A 24,328-nucleotide genomic window follows, 5' to 3' on the forward strand; every position below is an offset into this window, starting at 1 on the left:
CAAGCCAAAAGGACTTGAATACTTTTTTGATGCAGAAAACACCTGGATCAATCACATCATCCACGTAGAGCCAGAGCCTGGCCAGAGCTCAAACTCTAATTGGAGGATATGTTTAAAACAGAAGTCTTAAAAATAACAGTTATAAGTGAAAAACCTTATTATTAACAGTTTATCAAAACATCAAATGATTGAACCTGTCTAAAATTTGTTTCAAGACAAAAATTCTCTAAATACAACAAACCTTTTCTTCAAAAATCTGAGAATTTGAAGTCTGAAATCTTGAACTAGAACTTGGACTATAAATTTTTAAAAGATGAACTGCAGCTGCATAGAAAATTGAATAAAGAAAACACATGAGTAGTTAAAAAATCAAACACACAGGATCCTGAAAAATACATCTCACAATCAATCACCTAAAAAAACCCATAAAACATATGAAAACTGACGGTAAATATTAAAACAACATCTCAGTACCTTAACATCTTAATAATAATTCTTATCACAAAAATCAGACAACTTACATTATATGATCAACCTATTAACAAGAAATGTTTAAAATAGTTTAAAACAATCTTGTCAAGCATTCATATAACATTAGTAACAATCACTACTTATCATTATCCATAAAAACTTGACAATTATTATTTATCTTATTATCTATAAAAACTCAAAAACAGAAATTGTGAACTCAATGCCAACATTCCATCTGACTGACTTTTCTCAAATCTTTGCTTTCAAAGACATTTTTAGCAATTAAATAATTATTAACATCTCTATCCTTTTTTGTTTTACAGTAATTGTCATCCACATTGTATTTGAAATAACTTTGATTTGCATAATGTCCATCCCTCTTGGTTTCTTGGAAAACACTCAGTACTGCTATACTTTTTCATTATGTCTTCTGACTCTTGCGAGGAATTGGAAAAATGCTGTTGAAATTTTTGCTGTAGTGTTGCAATCTCGCCATCGGTGGCACTGCTGCTCTCGGCGTTGTTGTTACCATGGCAACCAAGCTGTGCAGCGCCTCCGCCACCATTGCTGGGCGCTGCGGGGGGGGGGGGGGGAAGGGAAACGGGACGGTGCCGTCTCGCCCCCGTCCTTGCTGCGTCACTGTGGGGACGGGCGAGGAGACGCTCCTGATGCGGCCGCGCCCCGCCTGCTCCGACTCCAGCGCGGCCGAGCCCCGGGGAATGCTCGTCTCCACCCTTGCGCTGTTGCTCGGCAACAAGGAACCTTCTGTGTCTCGGCCGAAGTCCGCTCCGCCCCGGGGCCGCCTTAGCCTCGGTGCCGGCTGGCCCCGCTCCGGCCGGCCCCGCTCTGCCTGCCGCTCCGTGCCGCCCTCCAAACGAGCGACAACATCTCTGACAGAGGGGCTGACTGGGGCTTTCTGCCCGCGCACTGGCCGCATATTACAAACATTAAAGAATTTTTCAACCCGCGATGGCTTTCGCGTTTCTATTTGTTCTGCTGTGGATTGCTCGAATGCTCGAATGGCAGCTTCCGCTGCCTCTTTCTCCGCGGCCATGCTTTGTAAGGTATATAAAACTTTCTTCCAAACACCTCCAAGCTCTAATAGTGTTTTCTTGTCCTTTCTGCCCCCCGAGTCAATTGCTTGCATAAGATCGGACTCTTTTTATCTTTTTCCCTCTCTCAGAGAGGATATGTGAAAGAAACCGCGGTGCTCTTCCTCAGACGTTCTTAATACGTCCCCTTTCTTTCCCTTCGCGGCTTACCTCCAACCTCTGCGGGCTGCTCCGCTCTCGCTTTTCTTCGGCAAGGCAGCACCCCCGCTCCAGCTCTCCGGCCTCGGCCACATCCACACCCGCCGTTCGGGTCCCTTTGTGAACGCCGAGGTCTTCCCACTGCTCCAACGGACTCTCGCAAACAAACAACAATGCGAAGAGTCTTTTTCCTCCCGTTGGGAAACGGCCCAATTCGGAGTTTGGAGACTTCTGCTCCGTTCCACCTGATCCCCGTTCACAAAAAGTGAATTTGGGATCCCGGTCCCGTCACCATGAGGCGATTTGGACCTGAATTCCTGTCGCGCGACTCAAACCTGACTGCCCGTTACTCTAAAAGTAATTTGGCAGCCTTCTCGGAGCCTCCTGAGTCCCTGGTCCGGGCGCCACTTAAAGCCAGGGAATCTCAGAAAAACGGAAAGCTGGACAAGACAAACGCAGGTTCAAACCAATGTGGTTCATCAAGCGTTTTTCCCTTTATTCAAGATAAGGTGGTAGTTTATATAAGCTTCTATATAGTTTACAGAAACAAAGACACTCTGATTGGTAGGCTAACATTGTTTACCTTTTCCTTAAAACGGCCTGCACTGTACACCATAAAACCTATACTAGTTCACCCCCGGTGGTCCCTACAATACCTTAAGACTATTTTCTATCTGCGCCACAACCCTGAATTTCTAACTGCGTCAGAGGCTTTGAGGGCCCCACCAGGCCTCAATCTGAGGCCTAGCCTGGAGTAGCTCAACTTTCACAATTCATGCCCTCTTTCTCTCAAAAATGCTGTAACAACGAACTTTTCAGGGAAGGACAGGAATATATTTTCTTTACACTGGCCACCCACAACAGCCATTTTCCTCATAAGTTCTCCCAAAAGTTGCTCAGAGGAAGCTGCATCCAAGTTTCCAAGAGTTCCTCCAGAAAGAGGCAGAACCTCCTCATAGGAGGGACCCATGCTGTTGTCAAAAAGGCACTTGGGGTCAGACAGCAGTGCCCTGAACTCACTGTGCAAAATAATGTTGCAAGCTGGTTAATAAAATTGTTAGAGAAATCCTCTGCCCCAATTAAGGTGCTACCAAGACCAAATCCAAGGTGGATTTTATTGAACAACAAATGTGAGGTAGAGAGAGGGATGGAAAGAAAGAAAAAAGGGGGGAGAGCAAGGGAGTGACAGGGACAGAGATCTCCCCTGGGGCCGGGCAAGTGTGACATTGTCCCCTGTGTGCGTGTCCTTCCCAGGGTGGGGGTTTTACACCTGAGCCAGTTTGGGTAAGGGGGGTGGTGTTCACCCCCCCACCCCGAGCAGGGATTGCCTCACTGTTTCAGGTTACAGTGTCAGATGTAACCAAAAGTGTTTTCAGTCACCATCTCCATAAACTGTTATCAACAGGTGGGGCAGTGTTCTTTATCTCTTCCATGGCTCAGCCCTGATAACGCCCTCCAGGGGCCATCTTCTGTTAATGGGCCTTTGAGTGTCACTGCAGGACTGATAAAATTACATGATCCCATTGTGGGATGCTCCGCCCAGGGGGAGGAACCAAGCATTCCTACCTGGATATAATCTCACCCTTGCAACACCATGACCACCTTGCCTACTGCATTCCCAGAGGACAAGAGCTCCAAACCCACCACTGGACTTTCAGAGGAAGACCAGACCCTTCTACAGGATCACCACATTGACAGAATCACGTTCATCACTCCAGCCGGACTGCAGCCATCATTTCATCAGACTGCTACCACCACCCTGAGCAACGGGGTGTCAGGTTATATCCTGACTCTGTCCGATTAAGCCAGTGTTTCTGTATCGTTGCCTTGATCTTAATTTTCTTAGTCAATTGTGATTCTGGCTTAGACTCTCTCCCTGGTTTGCCTTCCACCCAGGACAATACTGAATGTGCTCATCCCTTGTTTTCCTCCCAAAACAGAATTTCCCATCCCCAGCCCTTTGCCAGATGGAGGAGAAGGCTGTGAGGAAGAGGAAGGAGCCCTGGGACACCGAGGCAGGTGAGGAGGAAGTCAGTGCCCCTTTCCCCCTCTCTCCTGTTCCATCTCCCGGCCCAGCCTGGCCCCTGGCTGCAGGACAGCCCCGCTGCCGACGCTCTCCTGACGGGGATGCACTGGGGGGATCTCCTTACCCTTCCTTGTGGCACGGAGGCAAATCCCATCCTCTCCTTGTCCTTCCTACCCCAGAGCAGGAGCTGATGATGGAGACCAGGAAGGACAAATCTCTGCAGCACAACCTCATGGAAGAGGCCGATTTGAGCAACTCCACAGAACAAGAATCCAACGGGGAGGAAAAGCCCTGGAGATCCCACACAAGGAGGGGCTGGAAACCCAGCCCAGGGTGCTCTGAGGAGGAAAGGCCCACTCTGGGTCAGGAAGGTGGGCAGAGCTTCAGCCAGAGCTCGGAGCTGGTGGTCCCTGAGAAGCTTCATGATGGGGAGAAGCCCTACAAGTGCTTGGAGTGTGGGAAGAGCTTCAGGCATAGCAACAGTCTGAAACAACATCAGATGATCCACACTGGGGAATGGCCCTACGAATGTGGGGAGTGTGGGAAGGGCTTCAGCTGCAGCTCCCACCTCATCATCCACCAGAGGTTCCACACTGGGGAGAGGCCCTACGAGTGTCCTGAGTGTCAGAAGAGGTTTCACAGCAGCTCTGCTCTCCTTGTGCATCAGCGGATTCACACGGATGAGAGGCCCTTCCGCTGCCCTGACTGCGGGAAGGGCTTCAAGCAAAACTCCACTCTTGTCACCCACCGGCGCATCCACACCGAGGAGAGGCCCTTCCTCTGCCCCGACTGTGGCAAGGTCTTCAATCAAAACTCCACCCTTGTCACCCACCGGCGCATCCACACTGGGGAGAGGCCCTACGAGTGTCCCCAGTGTGGGAAGAGCTTCACCCAGAGCTCTTACTTGACCCAACACCAACAGAGCCACTGGTGAGGGAAGCCCTGTGAGTGCCCCAACTGCAGGAGGACCTTCGTGCACCACTCCAGCTTCATCCCCCATTGAAGAACCCACATTGGGAAGAGCCCGGGTGATCCCTGTTACCTGCGATCCATGCTGGGAAGACACCTGTACCTTCTCCTGCCCCTGCCAATGACCTTATGTGGGATTGAAGAGGGTCCGGCCATGGCCCTGTCACTACATTCACTCCCACCTCAGGTCATTGCCAGGGGCAGGAAAGGGACTCTCTCTCTCTCTCTCTGAGAAGGGTGTCCTTTTCAGGCAGGAGGAGACATGTGGCCAGGAAGGTAGAATTGATAGTGATGTAATTTCCCCTGTAAATAGTTTTTCTTATCCCTTCTGTTGTCAATATTTTTTCTGTTCCAGTTTGTTCCTTATCTCGTTGCTGTTCCCAGTAAATTGTTCTTATCCCAGCCTGGGATCTTTCCATTTTTTTCCTTCAGTGGGAGGTGGGAGGGCAACGAGAGCCAGCGTGGTTTTAGCAGGAGCAGGAAATTGGGGAATTCCATTCCTGAATCCCGGCCTGTGGATACCAAGCATCCCAGCTGGTGCCAGCCCTGGTGGCCATGGCAGCAGCCTTTGGAGCAGGTCCCTGGCTGGGGCTGAGGGAACCTCTTCACTCTGGTGCCCAGGGACAGGAGTGGAGGGAGCAGCTGCAGCTGCGTCGGGGCAGGCTGAGGTTGGATCTCAGGGAAAGGTTTTTGCCCAGAGGCTGCTGGGGCACTGCCCAGGCTCCCCAGGGAAGGGTCACAGCTCCAGGGCTCTCTGAGCTCCAGCAGGGTTTGAACACCGCTGCCAGGCCCAGGCTGGCAGTGTTGGGGTGTCCTGTGCAGGGCCAGCAGCTGGACTCGAGGATCCTGATGGGTCCCTCCCAGCTCAGCCACTTCTGTGCTTCTGGGATCCCATGATCCTGGGGATGGGAGTGCCAATGGTTGCCATGGAAACGGGCTCTGGCTGCAGGCCTGAGCTGGTGTCCATGGCAACCACCCCTGGCATGGGGTCTCCATGGAGCTGCCCAGGGACTGACCATAGCAACAGGGGCTGGTGATGGTTGCCATGGAAACTGACCATAGCAACAGGGGCTGGTGATGGTTGCCATGGAAACTGACCATAGCAATGGGTCCTGATGAGGTTTGCTGTGGTAATCCAGGGCATCCCTCTGGCTGCCCTGGCAGGTCTGGGACCCTGGCAGGGGTCAGGAACCCCCCTGGACAGGGCCCCCAGAGACACTGTCTGTGATCTCTGTCCATGGAAAAGAGTTTTCAATCTTACAGGATGAATTACAAGCTCTGAATGTTTGATATGAGTAATAATTAGTGTGACACGGGTGCAAAAGTAGAATTTTAGGATTCTAGGTAAGGGGTTCAAAGGAGGCAAGATGGAGGAAATCGTGTGTGTCCTTGTCCTTTTTCATCTTCTTCATGTCTTCCATGTTTCACTGCAGTGTTGGCATTTTTCTGTTGGTTTAGACTGGGGACACATTGTTCAACAGAGGTGGTAGGTATTGGCACATTATTGTAAATATAGCACAGGTAGTTTCTGGTATATAATGTTTGTAACTTCCCACTGAGGGGCAGAGCCCTGCACGCTGTCCCGCAAGAAAGGCCTACTTCAGGTCAGAAAGAACATGTTATAGATAAGCAAGAATAAACAACCTTGAATACCAGCACAGACGAATTATGACTTCTTCTTTGGCAGAGGGGCTCAAAGACAGGGACTTTCTACAATTTTGGGATCATTTAAATACCACAGATTCTGACATAAATGGCATCCCTGGCTGGGCTTGGACCACCAACCTTTCAGATATTTTGACAGGCCCTCAGAGGGGTTTCATGGGGACTTTCTAAGTGTCCCCAGGCTGCCAAAGAGCCGGGATGTCACAGGCACTCCCAGGGGCTCCTGTCATGGGCAGACTGGGAGCTTTAGCCAAAGTTTATTAGAGAAGCTCCTGTCAGGTCAGGAGGCACAGAAAGGACCCCCAATAGCCCCAATAGATCCCCAAATACCTCCAAGGACCGCCAGCCTTTCTAAGCCTCTTTTTTGTGAGAGGAGCCTTGGAGCAGCAGGTTCCAATCCCTACCCCTGACATTTCAAGAGCTCGTATGTAAACAATTATAAAGGTGGAATTAAAACTTTATACAATTCTCCCTTAGCATTAGGAATTATAAACCAGTGTTGGGGGTTGGGTTTTTCCTTTCTGTTTGTTCCTTATCATTGGCTGATGTTTATTGGCTGATCCCTTATTTTGGGAGGAGCTGCTGCTCTTGGAGATTGGAGTTTCCACTGCTGCTGCCACAGCCCGGGCCAGAGCTGTTTCTTCTGTCCTGGGATGAGCCTCTGCTCGTGAGAACAGCCACTAAACTGGGACCTTATTTACACCTGCCCCACTAAAAGAGAGACCTATCCCTGTCTGCTCGGGTGCCCAGGATCCTGAGCTGGGCTCTCCCTGCCCTGCTTGGAGCCCCTCACCCCCTGCCTGCCGAGACATCCTGCCAGCCCAGCTGACTGCTTTTTGCCAGTGCTGCTGGGGCACCGAGCTGACTGCTTTCTGAGAGTCCTGCTGGGGCACCGGAGCCGGCTGCCCCGGGGTTTGTGAAGCAAAGCCTCTCTCCAGCCCTTCCCCCTTCGGACAAAGCCGCCATGGCCCCGCGCTGCCGAGCCCGGCCGGAGCGCCCCCTGCAGCCGCGTGGGGGTCAGCGCACCTGCCCTGCCCCGGGAGCCACAGCGCCCCTGCTGGCTGTGCCCGGAACTGCACCGCAGGGAAAGCGCCACGGCCCAAAGGCCGGGACTGGGCTCTGCTCTGTTTGCTGTTCGTGCCGCAGCTGCTGCTGCTTGTTTGCTTTGTTATACACACTAGGAAAGAGCTGATATTCCCATTCCCATATCTTTGCCTGCCTGAGAGCCCCTTGATTTCATGATTCTAATAATTTGGAGGGAGGGGGTTTACATTCTCCATTCCACAGGAGGCTTTTTGCTGCCTTCCCTAGCAGCCACCTGTCTTGTAAACCAAGACCAGTTTTGGCACCCGATGTGCAGCCTGAGGGCATTGAGAGAAACAGGCTGAAATAAGAATAACAGTTCTTGAGTAACATATTTTTTTTTTGTTGCACTGGATATAGAAACCTTGTTCGGTGTCACCATGTGGTCTAGCTTACCCTGGTTTGGGTGGCACATGGTTGTGGCTACATTTTTCCCATGCTATAACTATGTGAAAACAGAGTTGCAATGGACTAAAAACTAATGCGACAGAAAGAAATAATTTTGTAATTTCCTATCAAAACACATTTTCCTCCCTTTCTCACCAACCTTGTCCTGGTGTCATTCAGCAGGGCTGTCAGAAAGTTCATCATTCTGAGTGGATGTTCCAGGCTGCAGCCACAAGGAAACAGGGAATGGGGATTTTCCTGCTCCTGGGGAGTGAAATGCAGATGAAAAATCAAACCCTACAATTTTAATAAAGATTTGTAGGGAATGGGTATGCTTATTTATAACGCTGTGGACGCATGTCCATTAAAGAGCAATAAGTCCTGACATACGTCCACAGCGCTATAAATAAACATACCTATTCCCTACAAATCTTTATTAAAATTGTAGGGTTCCACTTTTCATCCGTGTTTCATCATGGCGAGTCAGGCAGGAGATTTTCTGTCCTCGCAGGGGCAGGGGGTAGAACAGACCTCCTTGGCACACCCGGGGAATTTCCCTGGAGGGGCTCTGCTCTGCCTCGCTTGCCACCTGCGGAGACAGCCAAGGAGCGCTGGTGTGCGATAAAGGGCCGGACTGAGAGGGCCCTGGGGTGCCAGAGCAGCACTGCTGGGCAGTCCCTCAGAGCCGGCAGGGCCCGGCCTCGCTCCTGGGCCTGAGTGCCCGCGGAGAAGGGAAACAAGCGGAGAAACGGGGCTGAGGGCGTTCACTGTGTTTACAGGCGGTGATTTGTGTGCATTTGAACAGTGGCTAGACGAACTGGGGGGGTTCCTCTGCCCCAGTGGTTCGGACTTGGATTCCTGGAATTTTACTGTGTGCTGTTATGCTGTGCTGTGTTGAGAAAAGGGGACACTTTAAGAGATACCACCAGTGAAATTCCCAGTGAGTTTGTGTGATTGTCCCCCACATTATAGTATTTTAATTCTCGAGATTATATAGTTGTATTTATAGAGATTTTAAGATATTTTTTGCAACAAGTGTAGCATTTTATGCAGAAGAGCTATAGTATAATGATTTATGTTTAACTGTAGTAAAACAAATCAAAGGAATTCCAAGAATTCCTCCCTCACAACAACTTAAGCCCTGACTCTCCTTGAATTTGAGATAAGGACAGGGTTCTGTGTTTGTGAGCATATCAGTTTTTGCTGTAACAGGCACAGCCTTTCGCAGGGCAATGAAATAAGTGTCAGTAGAAACAATGCTTTAGTTAGATTGTGTGAGAAGAGAACTAGAAAAGACTGAGATTTTGTAAAAGAGGGTTTAAATAAAGGAAAAATGCCAAAGTGATAAACGGAATAGCCTGCAGGCAATTCCTGGGAGTTTTTGGTGCATTAAGAGGCTGGCACCTTGTATGAGTACTATTACAATGCAGAGTTTGTGAGAAAGGCTAGTATTGCTGTTCCATGCCCCAAGTGTAAATTGAAGGCTCCTAATCAAGCCAGTTCAGAACCTGAGATCTTAAAGCTTATGTGTAAATGATCGCATCTCATACCTGCGACCTGAAAAGTCTGTGTGTGAGAAAAACTGAAAAAAGACCATGAGGCTTGGGTAGAAACAAAATAGTATAAGCAATAAATACTAACCAAAGCAAAGAGGTTCCCAGAAAGCCTCCAATAAGGGCAGCTCAGAAAACTAAAGGATTTATAACACCTTATTGCAACCAATGCTGTTTTAAGACAGGAAAGCAAATAAGGTGAGGTCTTGTATGCTAATATGTTTTTTCACCTCCAAGAATCACCCAAAATGTCAGAGTCACTGGGTTCAGAGTTCCTTCTGACCCACTGGTGTTAGCTCTTAAAAAAAAAACAGAGCAAAGAGAAAGCAAATCAAATGTGTTGCTCAGCATGCAGTGTAAGACCTGTGCAGGTGAGGGCTGCGAGGGGCCGGGACCCGCCCCCGCCGGGATTTGGGCAGCTCTGGGTGGAATTCCCGAATTTTTGTGCGCAACTCTGGTGGGTATGGTCAAAATTTTCTTTTGTAAACTAGGATTTTCTTTCTCCTGCAATCTGTGGTTTTGCAATCTTTTCCCGGCTGCAGCTTGTGGTCTTTTAAACCTTTAAGAACTTTTTGTACGACCACAACTTATTAATGTATATTTTACATAATCACGAATAATTCCATAACATATAACAATGGGGCTGCAGAGATCCCCCTGCAGGTTCACGGGTGTGAAAAACACCAATCACTTGGTTTTTAAAATTTTAAAATTTGATAATAATAAAATGGTTATAAAAAGAATAGAGTAATAAAGTTTAGAGTTAGGGCAATTACAAGACAATAAAAAGAAAAGAATTACAGACGTCCGGATGCTCTTGGACACTAAGTCAGGAAAAGCATGACTTGTGAATAAAGGAATCACCCTTAAACCAATACACTTGTTGCATATTCATACATCCTTCATGGTTATGCATACATTCTATTCTAAACAAGAAACTCTGTCTGTTGTATGTCAGCTGTTTCCTTTAATCCCCTGGCGTCTTGGAATCTGAGCAAGGCCTGAAGAAATTAACTTCTTCTGATAAGAAGCCATAAATTCCTCTCCTTTGGAAGACTGAGGTGTTCCTCGAAGCGAGTATCTCATTCCTAAAAAGAAAACTTCCCCCACGTACATAGTCTCTATTTTAACATTATGTTGTAACCTAAAACTACGCTTAACACAATATGTAAGAGAATTAATACAGCATAACTTTCTAACATGACACATATAATATTCATTGTAACACTTGCGAAAGGCCAATCATAAATATGCATTTGTCACAATCCCTCCTCTTATTCTTTATAAATCATTTGGCTTGAGCAATATTTCTTATCCTCTTGCATTCTTTGGACTCTGTTGGTAATCAAATAAAACATGGGATTAAACAAAGAAGAAATATCAAAACACTTGTAACACATAAAAGGAAGAATCCTAATTTCTTCCACCATCCCATTCTCAATACATTACCCCACCTGTTAGTTTTTAACATTATTTTCCCTTTGGTTGTTTTTGGACTGATACCAGGGTCATAATTTTTTTCTGATATCCTTTGTTTTTTCCAGGATGACGCCCTCATTGCCATCTATTTTCAACAATCTGTACACCCCATTCTTTAGCCAATAAATAGCGTAAAGCCAACCTATTTTAATCCACTGCAGTTATAGTTTGGCTTTGCTGACTCAATATTAATTCCAGTGCCTGAGCAGCTTTGTTTTTATCTCCTCTATAACTGCTTGGAGTCCTATAATACGATGCAGTATATAATTTGGGGTTAATAGAGAGCTAGACTGCTGTGCTGGTTTCACCTTTTTGCTTACTAATTGTCTCTTTACCGAATCTTGGACTATATGTCTAAGATCAAATGTAAAACAAATCCATCTCTCTCCTTTTGGACATTCCATGCTCATGCTCCAAGTATTACTACTTTTTCCTAAGTTCCTTGTAATCCAATATTTTCCCCATTTTGCCTGCAGGTACTCAGTTTGGGTGGGTCTGTGGCTGTTGACATGGGTGTGTGTAACAAAAAGGAACTTTGGTTCCTTTCTGTGTAATACTTTCTGTAGCATTTGGGACACGATCTTGCTGGTATCTCAGAAGGGAAAAGACAACAAATGAGAGACAGAAACAGGAATGACAGAGGTCTGGCATGGCTTATACCCCCACCTCCCCTGCCTGTGGGGTTGCTTCCCACAGCAGGTACGTGTGATCTTCTCGGTGGTGAGTACAGTGCTCAGTCCAGGCTTGCCCTCTGTTTCCCTTGTCACTCCTTTTTACTCATTTTTTTAGGCAAGTCCTTTTCGACACTCCTTAACTGTGGTTTCCCACCGTTCCTCAGGTATCTCTCACTCAACAGGCACTAATAATTCCCATCCACAAAACCAAGTTATTACTTCAGTTATTTTGGGTTCTATCTGCATAGGGAATTGATTCAGTACTGATACCTCTTGCAACAAGAACATAGATTTTGTGAGCTACAATGCAAATTATTCTCATAATTTGAACATTCACTTGTAACCCAGCTAGCGTGTCCAGTATTGGGATGAATCAAATAAAGTAGACAGTATAGTACTGATGGCAATTTCCCTTCTTTCCTGTACAAGCCACAGGCTGAGGCCAGACTATAAGAACTCTTTGACTGAAACACTCCCCATCCTCCTGTTTGAAGTGGCAGTGTTCCTCTGCCAAGGAGGTGTTGGAGGCGTCTCAGGGTTTATTCAGGCAGGGCTTAGAACCAGTGATGCAAGCTTTGCCTTATTTCTCAGTGAGGTGTTATTCTTTGTACCTGCCTTGGATCATTTGGGTCTTCCCAAACCATTACCACCCAGTGCTGGTTGGAAGTCAATTTGGTATCACCCGGTTTAGATGTGATAGTCCATTCCTCAAGTTTCTTCACAAGTCCTTTGGTTTTGCTGGCATGAATTCACCCTCTTTCCGTGGTTTGGATTGCTGCTTCAGTGGTACCTGGAAAGGATTTCTTAATAGCACAGTGTTAAAAGAAAGACAATAGTGCATTAACTTTTACCATTAGTTTTCTTTAAAACTTTCTGAGTTTAACTAAACTCTTTTTCTACAGCCACTTCTTCTTCTTGTATCCAGCTGTGTTAAGCTGCAGAGGCCAATTCTTCTTCCTGTGAGCTATAATTAGTTAAATAAAAAAGACCAGGCCAATTTTAACATGAGATGTATCACATCTCTTGCCTTTTACTTTTTGGGTAACATTTAACTGTTTTAGTCTTACAGACTTTAAGTCTTCAGAACAAAAGCCTCCTCTTCTTAACAACAGCAATCAGAAAGAAAAAAGAAATCTTGCTTAAGACAATAGACCACTTTGTGAGAGTCACAATCTCTGCCTTGATCTTATCTCTACTGGTGGTCCTGTTCACAGCCTTGGGTTTAACTCTGTCCTTCCCCACTTCCCCCCCTCCTTGTTGTCACTCTGCCTAGCAGGAATGGGGGAGAACTTACAGATAGCTGTGGCTGAGGGGACCTTGGGGGTGTATTTCGCTCTCCCCTTCGCTCTCTTTCTCTCTCTCTCTCCCTTTCTCTCTCTTTCTCTTTCTTTTTCTCTCTTCACATTTCAGCAGCCACATTCCAATATCAGTCCACTTTCTAACATTAATTCTACATCCTGGAGAGGTGAGTCTGCCAATCACCTCTCCCCCCTTTTTCAACTTCCTTACAAAGTAAATTACTTTTGTTATGCGTGTTCTGCAGGCCTGTAATTCACAGCACCCTCCACCAAGGCTACCAGCCACTCACAGCTGACAGTGCAAAAATAAAGACTTGGTTTGCTATCACAATTTTTCCATTCACAAGCTTGAAAAGGTTGCAGGAACAAAGTAAACAACAACTGACTTCCAAAGTGACCCTGCCTGCACCAAAACAAATTTAAGGCAATGCTAGTTAGTGCAATGCAATTTGCAACGAAGCCAAGGTTTGATTTGGGAAGGGCATCTGAGGACACAGAGCATGAGTTTTACAAATCTGTATTTTGAAGAGGGAATGGACAAAATATGAATAGAGTTGAGGGCAGGGGGAGGACAGCAAGTGAGGAATTTTTCTCTGCAATACTCTCTTTTTGACTGCCAGGAAACACTCTCCAAAGAGGTTCCTACGGTACAAACAATAACTGGGTGGGAAGAGGCGCTCCTGAGTTCAAGCCTTAATGTCATAATAGGAAACTGCCCCTGAGCACTGCAGTGCTGGAGCACCCTGCCTGCAAACTCACCAGAGGCAAGCCACTGCTGCCACGCTGCAGGGCTGCCTGCAGCACAGAGGGAATCATGGCCAAGCCCTCCCTGCAGGCCTGGGTAATCCACACAGGGAGCCCAAAACTTCCTCACAGCTCTCTAACTCATTCAAGAAATAAACCTACAGCAAGCAGAGATCCCCCCACCATCTTTTTAATGTGTATGTGTCACACACCCACAGTGATGCCGAAAGCAAAAAAATTAACAGCTTACATTAGAAGATACTGAAACCTTTTCTTCACCTCGCTTTGTAGGTTCCCTTTTCTATATGTAGCCACCTCCAAGTCTGGGGAAAAACTGAGCCCTATTTTTCAGAAGTCTCATGCATGAACAACTCTAGCTGCTGTTCCAGGTACACTGCAAGTAGTTAGCACTTCCAGAAAAAATAACAAACAAACAAACCAAAAAAACTAAGAAAGCAAAACACATTTGGGTATATGAAAAAGGACTGGCTGGAAGAAAAAATGTTTCTCATTGACCTACCAAGCAGCTGGTGTTACCTTTAGTTTAACTTTACACACTGAGAACCACTTGAGTGAACAGCCTGCATCAACTCAAAATAAATTAATGGCAGGTTTTGCTATGTCACAGCTGTAAACTAGTTTCTCAGTCCTAGAGTACAGTGAGTTATGTATAACAAGATCAAAATCACAATGCAAATCGGAAGAAATTTCATACTGCATGAGGTGTGCACACAATTGATTTACCTCCAAAAGTCAGTTTATGACTTTTCTCAACCAGGATTGCAGTAGCTGCTATAGCTTGAGCACACACTGGCCAGCCTTGATTTACTGGATCCCACATCTTTAATAAATAAGCCACGGGTCTCTTTACTCCTCCCCACTCCTGAAACAAAACCCTATGAGCTACTACCTTTTCTTCATTTCCGTACAGATGAAAGGGTTTTGCTAGTGAAGGTAAGCTTAAAGTTGATATTGGGGCTAGTTTTAACTTCAGTTTTCTTAGTTTTTCACCATCTTCTTTGCTCCATTTTATATCATCTCCTCTGTCAGTTTATTCACACAAAAATTTTACTGCCTGTGTGCATCCTTCAATCTACAATCTACAATATCCCAATAATCCGAGTATTTTTCTGATTTCCCCTTTTGAAGAGGGAGGGGGAAGGGATAGAATTCCTGTGATTCAGTCTGGGTTGAGCTTCTGACTACCCTTACTAATCACATTGGGTGCCTCCTGGATTGCCCCCGGAAAGAGCCCATCTCTGCACCGAGACACGCTTTTTCATTTGTAAATGAGGTCTTTCTTTCTCTGCCATCTGTGGTTTCTGCAGCCCCGGCTGCTGCTCCTGGTCTTTTAAAATTTTAAGAATCTTTTTGTACAAGCACCACTGACTTGATGTATATTTTACATAAGCACGAATTATTCCATAACATATATTACAATGGGGCTGCAGAGATCCCCCTGCAGGTCCGTGGGGATGCAGAGATCCCCCTGCAGGTCCATGGGGATGCAGAGATCCCCCTGCAGGTCCGTGGGGATGCAGAGATCCCCCTGCAGCTCCGTGGGGATGCAGAGATCCCCCCTGCAGGTCCGTGGGGATGCAGAGATCCCCCTGCAGCCCCTGCAGGAGCCAGGCTGGAGCTCGGGGATGCCTGAGAGGAGGCTGTGACCCCGTGGGCAGAGGGGCCCCGCTGGAGCAGCCTGGCCTGGCAGGACCCAGCCCGTGGCACAGTGACCCACGCTGCAGCACTTGGAGGGGGCTGTGGCCCAGGGGATGGACTCGGCACGGAGAAGTTCCTGGAGAAGTCTCGGCTGGGAGAGAGCGCAGGGTGCAGCAGGGAACGACTCCTGTCCCTGAGCAGAGGGAGAAGCCGCGGGGGATGAGCTGAGCACGGCCCCATTCCCTGTCTCCTGCCCTGCCGGGGGAGGAGGTGCAGCTGGGAGCAGGGAGGCGTGGGGAAAGCTGCATTTAAGGCTCTGCACTGACTTCTCCTCATCCTGCTCTGAGTCTTTGGAGTTTTCTGCCAGAAATCTCTCCCCTCCCCCGCTCACCCACAGGGCTTTGGGCAGGTTTCCCTTTTCGGGGGAAATCAAAGCGAAGCATCGATGCACTAATGAGGGGCAGGAGAAGTGAGGCTCCCGGGCTTCCCGCAGAGGCGGAGGCACGGAAGGCGCAGGGCCGGGAAAGCCGTGGCGGGAGGTGCGGAGAAGTTTGTTTGTGTGGGCAGCTCAATCCCGCCTCGGGCCCGGGCCCGTCCCGGGGCTGTTGCTCATCTCCGGCTTTGCCCTCACGCAGCGCGGGGGGCCCTGAGAGCGCGGGGCGAGTCTGGGCCGTGCGCAGAGCCCGCCCCGAGCTCGCTGCCATTGGCCGCTGGTGCCGTCAGTCGTGGTTGCGGCGCGCTGATTGGTGGGAGCGGGGCGCAGCACGGCCCCGGCGGCGGGCTGAGGGCGGCCGTGGGCGGGCAGCGGCGCCATTGGCGCCATTGGCGCCAGGAGCGTCTGTGCGGGCCCGGGAGCGGCGGCAGCGGCCGGAGCGCGGTGAGGCGGCGTCGGCGGAGCTCGGAGGCGGCCCCGGCGCAGGTGGGAGCCGCGCTGGGTTCTGCGGGGGCTCGGGGCTGGCTGCGGGCGGAGGGGGCGGCAGGGGGCTGCGGCGGGTCGGTGGTGCCGTGTCCGGCCCGTGCCGGCCCCGGGCTGAGGGCGCGGCGGGAGCGGCTGCCCGCGGTCTCCTTCCCGCCGGGGCCTGGGCAGGAGCCGCTGCCGGAGCAGCGCTGGCTCGGCCCGGCTGCTGTGGGTAGGACCGAGGGGGCTGCCCCGCGGCCGGGAGCGTGCGGGGAAATTCCTGTCGCCGGAGGTTTCTATGGCCGGAGGAGAGCGAGGAGTCCTGTAAAAGTGACTTTATTGCCGGGCAGGGGGAGAGGCCGTGGGGCATTTGCCGTGCGCTCTCTGCCATGGTTGTAGTCCGCAGCCTCCTTTTTATCCTCATTTTCCCGGCCGCATCTCCCTCTGCCTTTGCCCACGGGCTGAGGTCCTTGGAAGGTTCAGACTTCCCGATGCGCCTGCTGCCTGTCCTCGTTAATATGCACCCTCCTTTTGTATAACAGCCGATATTCATGGCTCTCTTAAGCCTTTGTTCTCCTGGAAGTTCGGGAATTTAGCGGGACTTAGAGAAATTGTGTGGCTCAATTTGTGAAATGTATTGGAACTGATGGTTTCCCCCGTAGCTTCCTTATCTACAAGTGCCTGGCCCCATCTCCAGGCAGATTCACTCCTTGACTCTGTTTTGTTCTTCCCGTGTCCTCTTTGGTTTTGGGATTATTCTCGGTGCCCTCAGTCCCTGTCCTTTTGTAGCCGTTTGTGGATCAGGAGGCCTGGCTGCCACCTGCATCCCCTGGCTCAGCTGCTGGATGAGCTGCACTGCCAAGGTGTGGGGCATGGTAAAAAGATGAGAGTTGCTGCAGCACAGAAGAGGAGAAGCAGCATTCGTTTAACCCCTGGTGTGCTGGGGAGCCACGAAAGCGTGTCCCATTCCCATCCTTTCCATGTTTGGACCAATACATAAACTGCTCTCCTTTTTCCTTTGTTATCTTTTTCAGCACTTTTCCCTTGTCATCTCTTTGCCAACAGCAGTTTGGGCCATTTAGTTTTCCACAGACTCCTGTTTTTTCTGCTCACAGATAATCTGATCCCATCCCGTGGTGAAATGTTGTGTTCCTCATTGCAGTGGCTTGGTCAGCAGGAAGGTCAGGAGCTGGAGCTGTCTGGTTGCTTCTCTTTTGAGGACAGCTTTTAATCTAATGATGCCATTGAAATGATAAATGGGTTCTGTCTCCTGATATGAATTGGTTTGGGTTCCCAGGGGCTGGTCCATGGTGTTGTAGGGTTTGTTCTGATGGCCCTTCATCTTTTCCCCATTTTTGGGTGCTCCCTCAAGCTGGGGCTGCATCAATGACTGCATTTTTCTAAATACAGCATCAAATACTTGAATTCCAACTGATTTCCCTGGACTTGTTCTAGCAAAAGCCCCAGTGCTCTGATACACCCTGTACAGCACAGACAGTGACAGCAGATGTTGGAGTGGGCAGGGGGATGATCCCCCCTTATTTAAGTGAAGTTTTCACAACATTCTCCATTTTCTGTTTCCCTTTGCAGCCTCAGCCATTTCTGTTTCAGAGTCAGATCCTCACCATGGGCTCTGCCTTCAGCCGTGCAGATTCCATCTGTGCAAGCAGGCAGAGCTTGGGGTGAGGGGCAGAGGGAATCAGCCAATTCCTGCCCCAGGCAAGAAGAGCCAGGTACATTGTCCCCACTCTGCCCCAGCAGTGCTGATTTGCATTTCTAAAGCTCCTCTCCTGGGTGCCTGGAATGCAGCTTCTCTTCCAGAGCAGCTTCAGCAGCCTCACATGTGCTCCCCCCCCCAACCTGCTGTTTTTTCTTTTTTTTTTCTTTCAAATCTTCTATTTATTTTCTTTTCCTTCAAATCTTCTATTTATGAGTTAAAGGGTCACCTTTAAATCTCTTCTTGCTTCACAAAATGTTGCCTAAAGGTGAACGTCGAAAAACCCAGACCAAAATTTTTCTATCTCTAAGAGCCACGCACAAACATACACAAAAAATTTCCAAGTCAATTAAATTTTTCCTACTTCTCCTCTAAGTAAAATCTCATTCTCTCATCCCTGACCCAAACCCAACCGGCAATATAGAAGTAGGAGTAATTTAAAAATACTCTAATGCTCCAAACTTAGCACTGAAATTGCAGGAAAAAGAAAAACTCCACCAATATGTTTATTGTTAGAGTCAAGGCATTCCTTGATTCTGGCCAGGATGTGCAGCAGAAATCATTCCATCCCCACAAAGCCCGGGTGTGCAGAGAAAATCGTTCCATGACACGTGGGTTTTACTCGATTTTTCCCTAACTTAATACAGTCTAAAGCAATCTAAATCCACTGGTTTAATGTTCTGTAGTTTCAAGTTGTGCAGATTTCTTTGCTTCTGCTGCTAATGAGGTGGGAAGTGCTGGATTTCCTTCTCAGCCTTTTGCAGACCAGGTGTCTGCAGCCCTGGCAGTGTCTGGGGTAGGTGTTGGTTGCTGTTTGCTGCTGGGGTTGATGTTTTGCTGCTGGTCGTTATCTTTGTGGGTATATTTTGGGCCATTCCCAGTGTGTTGAGGTGTTAAACTCATCTCCATTGAGTGGTGTAACATCCCTTAACAAAACCTTTAACATTTCTTTCCTCAGGGCCAAGGCAAAGCAAGCCTGAGTAGAGAAATGAAAGGTTAACAATGTTAAAGTCTATGAGCTGGTGTATTTTGCATCAATGCCATGGCAGGCAGGGCAGTGTGTGAGTGTAAGTGAGAGCCAGAGTGGAATTGTCCCGTGCTCTTGCCCAGCAGCTGTGGCAGGGCAGGCCCAGAGAGCGCTGAAGCTGCAGCAGTGGCAGCACGGGCTGTCCCCGGTGCTGGAGCTGCCAAAGGAGGGTGGCCAGGCCGAGGATTTCAGCAGAGGATGTGTGGGCAGGCCCAGGGCCTTGCCCCGCTGTGGAGCCCTGGCTGCTGCTGCGCTGCCTTCAGTGCAGGCTCAGTGGGGGCCTCCCATCCTCCTGCTGCAGGCGGGAAGTGCAAATCTCCGGGGCTGCAGAGACCTGGAGCCGAGGCTGAGGGGTCCCCCGTGCTCAGCTGTGCTGGCGGCTGTTTCTGGCCTCGGGGCCACTTGGCACGGGCCACTTGGCCACCAGTGGTGCTGCTCTGCACTCCTTAGGCAGGAGCCGATGTCCTGCTGGGATGTTGGCAACAGCAAAGTGCCAAGGCAGGCTCTGTGCCAGCCCAGCTTCCTGGGGGAGAGATTGCACCAGAGACAGGATTCTGGCCACAGACTGCTTTAAATGTGCATCCCTTATCTCCACCCTGCACTAGGTGGAGAATTCCCAGGGTAAGGAATTCCCAATATCAATTGCAAGGGAGAGAATTGAATATCTGCCCGGGGTCTGGCTCTTCTTCTTGCCCAAGCCAATGGCAAAAGCCGTTTTGTTTTTCATTTTCTCAAGTTTTATTCACTTTCTCCTGTCCATACCACAGCATGGAGGCTGTCTGGGGTTACAAAGTCCTACAATGTTCTGGCTGGAACAGAGAATCCTCAATCCAGGCTGTGTAATTCCCTATTAATTCTCAGAATTGTCTCTGCTTCTTTTTGGTCCTGGATAACGTTACTTCTGAGATTGCCCACACCTTCTCTTGGTCATTCAACCACGAAACTTCAGTCAAAATATGTCCCAAATATTTAATGTTTTTCTCCACCATTTGCACTTTTCCCCTTAATACTCAAAAGTTGTTTTTTATCTAGAAAATTGAGCCATTTCATAGAGGCTTTGTCTACCACTTGTTCTTGTGCTCCTCATTGGAGCCATCTGATTCCCTGACTGGCAGGATAGGAGTGCTGCAGGGAGACATCCCTGGCTCCAAAAGCCCTGCCTTTAGCAGGGACTCCATACCAGGCTGTGAGCCCTTCCTTCCCTCCCCTGGAACAGGGTGTTGCTTTTAGCCCCCACTTGTCCTGGTTGCTTTCAAGTAATTTGGAGAGGATCCCCATCAAATTTTCCCTCTGGGGCTGCCCACACCTCTGGGTTCCCTTCAGCATAGACCTTGCCAGATATTTGACACAAAGGTACAGCAGCAATAGCCTCTGTATCACATTTTACAATATTACAATGCCACCATCAAATTCCTTCCTAGTTAATAACAATCACAGTAGGAAGAAAAATAAAATACTTTATTTCAAACTATCCCCCACAGCTCCTCATTGAACAAATGATACAAGCTCAGCTTTCCTATTTATTCCCTTAATAATGAAAACATTCCTTTCCAATGTTCCCCCCTTGGGTGTAAGATTCAGAGTGGATGGAGAGGCCCCTGTGTCCATCAGGAGAGGCCTCCTCTGGATGCAGACCCAGCCTGGATGTTCTCCAGGGCTGCAGTGTGGTGGGTCCCCGGTGGGATGGGAGCTCAGAGAGCCCTGACAATCCATGTCCATGCAGGGGTGGACTCGCTCCTCCTGAGGGTGCTGCTGTCTGTGCTTGCAGTGTCCTTGTGGGCTGCAGCTGGAGCCCTGACTCCTTCCCAGGGGCTGTTTGGGTGGGCTCTGCCCTGGCCAGGAGGGCAATGCCTCTGCCAGGTGCTTGTGGCCGACGCCGTTCCCTGGGTGCTGGGGCCCCCTTGGGCCCTGGGGTTGGTCCCTCAGGGGCTGTGGGAACTCTGCCATGGCCTTTGCCTTCAGCTTGGCCTTTTGCTCATCCCTCCTTGCCTTCAGCTGCTGTGCCTTTGTGCCCAAGTGCTGCAGGGCCTTCTTCTGCCACTCCTGCAGCCCCGGTCACTGCCTGTGGGTGCTCATCCTCTGAGAGCTGCTGAGCTTTCTGCAAAATCTTTCCTTTCTGCAGGGACCCAAACCAAACCTTCACAGAAAATCCTGATCCTTCATGTACCATCATGTCATGTTTTGATGCTGGCACAATGCCTGTGTCCCCATGGAAATCCAGCTTCCCAAGTAAGTGCTGTGAGATGCAATAAGGAACAGAGCAGAGCAGGCCTAAGCTTAGAAATAAAGGAGAAAGAACTTTATTAAGCTACTACTATAATAAAAGATACACACTACTTCCAGAATTAAAACCTTCCAAAACATTCCTCCTCCCTGCACCCAAACTCCAGCAAATCACAGTGGGACACAACTTGGACCCTTAATCAGGTCATCACCTTTCAGATAATCAGTACTCAGTCTATCAGGGGAGAGAGGAGTCTCTCTTGCACCACAGACCCCCAGGAAACACAACTGCCACCTCTCGTGTTTCCATGTCACACATGGCACTGCCCAGAGAAAATGTGCCCGTGTGACACTCTCCTTGCCATGTCACAGTGCCCTCACCGCCGTGCATGGACAGACTGCTCATAGGGCTCCTTTAAGGATGCTTTGCCAAGGACCAAAAGAAACAACAGTTCAGTTTTCATTTTGGGACCAGAGTCCCCCCCCATTTTCCTCCTCCCCTGGGGCTGAGGGTGCAAGCGGAGATCTTCTTCTTCCTGAAGACAGAGGGCATCACCACACCCTCCTCAGCTTTCCTCTGTTCACTCCATTCCAGTGCTGGAATTTGCTGAAGCAGGTCTCTTGGCTCACCATTGCATCCCCCTAAAGATGCAGTCTCTGTTACAGGAGAAATTGGCTCAGTCAATGGCTTACAAGAAAAGTCCAGCCAAAAGCCAATCCATCATCTCCCCCCGAACCTTCTTTCCCTAACATCTCAGGTCCCAGACTGTCTCTTTTCTCTTTCAAGTGGAGGAGGAGTAATATTTCACAAAGCTTTCATTTCCCAGGAAAGGGTTAAAAGTCTTGGACTGCCCTGACTGCTGAAATCTCAGCCCAGACCCCAACTCCCAGGGCTGGGCACCTTCCCCCCCGCTTCTCCTTCTCCTCTGCCAGTGAATTTCCAGGTGCCTTCAGGCTCTCTGTCTGTTTCCCTCCGGTGCTGTGGGGAACAAAGACATCTCAGGTTTCCTCCCCCTGGCCTATCCCTCCCAGGCCGCAGGGCTTCCATTCCCCCTCCCAGCCCGTGGTGGGCGGGGGAGAGTCTGCACTCTCCAAAAAGACAGTTCTGCTGGGAGTTCTTGCTTTGAACCCTGTGTTCTCAGAGGCGTGCCCATGCCTTCAGTGGCCACTCCCGGTGCCAATATCCAAACCTGACCACTGATTGCTTTGAGACCGGCTGCCTGAGAAAATTCACTTCTATGTCCAACCATGAAAATCTGCACTTCCCAGATGTTGCTTTGTTTGCTCCTTGTGCTCAGGGTCCCCTGCACAGCCCGTGTGGCAGAGCCGGTGCCTGTCCTGCCGCAGTGTCCAAAGGCGGCCCCCCCGGCGGGCAGGGCCGGCAGCTCCCCGGGGCCGGGCAGCGGCCGGGGCGTCCCGCAGCCTCCTGGGGGCCGGGGGCCACTGCCGGCCCTGCCCGGGGCTGGTGGGCTCAGGCAGCGCCCGGCGCTGAGCCCCGGCTGCCCCACAGCCCCGGCCCGGCCCCGCAGCTCCCCACAGGCCCCCAGCCCTGCTCCCGGTCCCGCACCTCTGCGCCCGCTGCTGCCGCTGCCCACCACAGAGAAACCCCTGACATCCTGACCTCCTGCTTTTCCTCTCCTGGGAATTACAAGTATCAGATGGCAAATTGTGAGGATAAGACCATGCTGAAAAACATCTCAATCGTCTGTATTGTTCTCTTCCTCCTCTTTTCCATCATCCTTTTTCTTACCACATAGATTCCTCCTGCTGCTTCTTGCCTGAACCATATTGCTGCACACTCCTCTTCACCCAATCTCTTCCCAGTGCACCAACACCATCCATCCCCTGTTGTCCAAATGCCTTCTCTCCTTCCCTTATTGCCCCCCTGGGTGTCCATGTCCTTAATTACCTCTGGGGGAATGTGCAAACTACCTCAACATTCTCCCAAGGGACCCTTCAGAGACATTTTGGGATCATCATCCCTTTGGCCAGGACCCCTCCCTGGCTTTCCCTTTTCTCCCCTCCATGGGTGCCCTGCCATGTTCACTCCCCTAAGGTCCCAGGGCACTCACTGATGAGATTTTCAGTGCTCTCTCCCTGCTGACTCTTCACAGACCCCCCTGATGTGTCACTCGTCTGTCTCCTGGTCACTCCCGGGTCCCCAGTCAATCCCCAATGCCGCCGCCAGCCAAGGGAGCCGATCACCCAAAGTGGGTGAGGCACCTTCAGCTGCACTCCCTGCCCCAGGGTGTGCGGAAAAATTGACATCACCAGAGGATTCTGTCCACAAAGCAGACAGAGGAGTCCTGTGAAACTAATTTCATTTCTAAAAATGGGAGAGGCCATGGGACATTTTCTGAAACCGATGATGTCTCCTGTCACTTCCTTATGTACAGGTTCCCGGCCCTATCTCCGAGCAGATTCAGAGCATCTGTTTGAAAAGACACGTTGCTCTTGTTCCTTTCATGGGGGTCCCCCGTTTGTGGGACATCCCCCCTGGAGCAGGGTGTCCCCTCTTTGCTGCAGCCGCAGCCCTCAGGCAGAGCTCAGCCAATCAGAGCCCGCGGCGCTGATGACTCACCAGTTGCCAGGCAGACTCGCAGCTCCCCACGTTCCCCACCTGGACCCCACCTGCGCCCCCCCCTCGGCCCCATCGCCCCCGCAAGGGGAATTTGGGGAGGTGGGAGTGGGGCAGCGCCAAGGCCGGGCCCCCCCGCGCTGTCCTGGCGGGAGCGGCTGCAGTGGGGACCGAGTGCAGGCGGGAGCGGCCGAGAGCCCAGCGCTGCCCCAGCCCGACCTGCCCCAGCTCCATCCCTGCCCCTCTGCTGGGATGCCGTGGGTCTGGGGGGAAGAGGGAGCCGGCAGTGGGTGCTGGGCCTGGGGCAGGAGGAGAAGGGAAGGAGAAGCAGGCTTGAGGAACAGAATGGTCAAACGATGCAGGTGGCAGGAGAAGGTGGGATTGTGCAGGAGAAGGAGGACTAGCAGGAGGAAGAGGAGTGTGAGGAAGAGCAGAGACACAGGAGGAGGAGGAACAGAAAGAGGAAGCAGCAGAAGGCTCCACCCCTCCCTGTATCTGCAGCCTCCCTCCAGCCCCAGGAGCGTTGCTTCCCCCACATGCAGCAGGTGACTGTGGAGGGGGATCCATGATTTTCACGGGGTGAATCTTGGTGTTTCTGAGCTTTCTTGGGCTAAATGTTGGTGCTTT

The 24,328-nt window shown here is 50.0% G+C and overlaps 2 protein-coding genes across 2 annotated transcripts in view; one reads left to right on the forward strand and one right to left on the reverse strand.

The window, feature by feature from the left end:
- Positions 1–24,328, reverse strand: part of LOC100226816 (uncharacterized) — a 1,189,242-nt gene that overhangs the window by 816,427 nt on the left and 348,487 nt on the right. The window lies entirely within an intron of this gene.
- Positions 1–24,328, forward strand: part of LOC121469068 (uncharacterized) — a 662,903-nt gene that overhangs the window by 356,855 nt on the left and 281,720 nt on the right. The window contains exon 8 of the mRNA XM_072919760.1: positions 4,119–4,359. Within this exon, the coding sequence (XP_072775861.1) occupies positions 4,119–4,359 (241 nt within the window). The remainder of the gene's footprint in view (positions 1–4,118; positions 4,360–24,328) is intronic.

Source organism: Taeniopygia guttata, chromosome 30 (assembly GCF_048771995.1).
Source record: "Taeniopygia guttata chromosome 30, bTaeGut7.mat, whole genome shotgun sequence".
NCBI classification, from domain to species: domain Eukaryota; kingdom Metazoa; phylum Chordata; class Aves; order Passeriformes; family Estrildidae; genus Taeniopygia; species Taeniopygia guttata.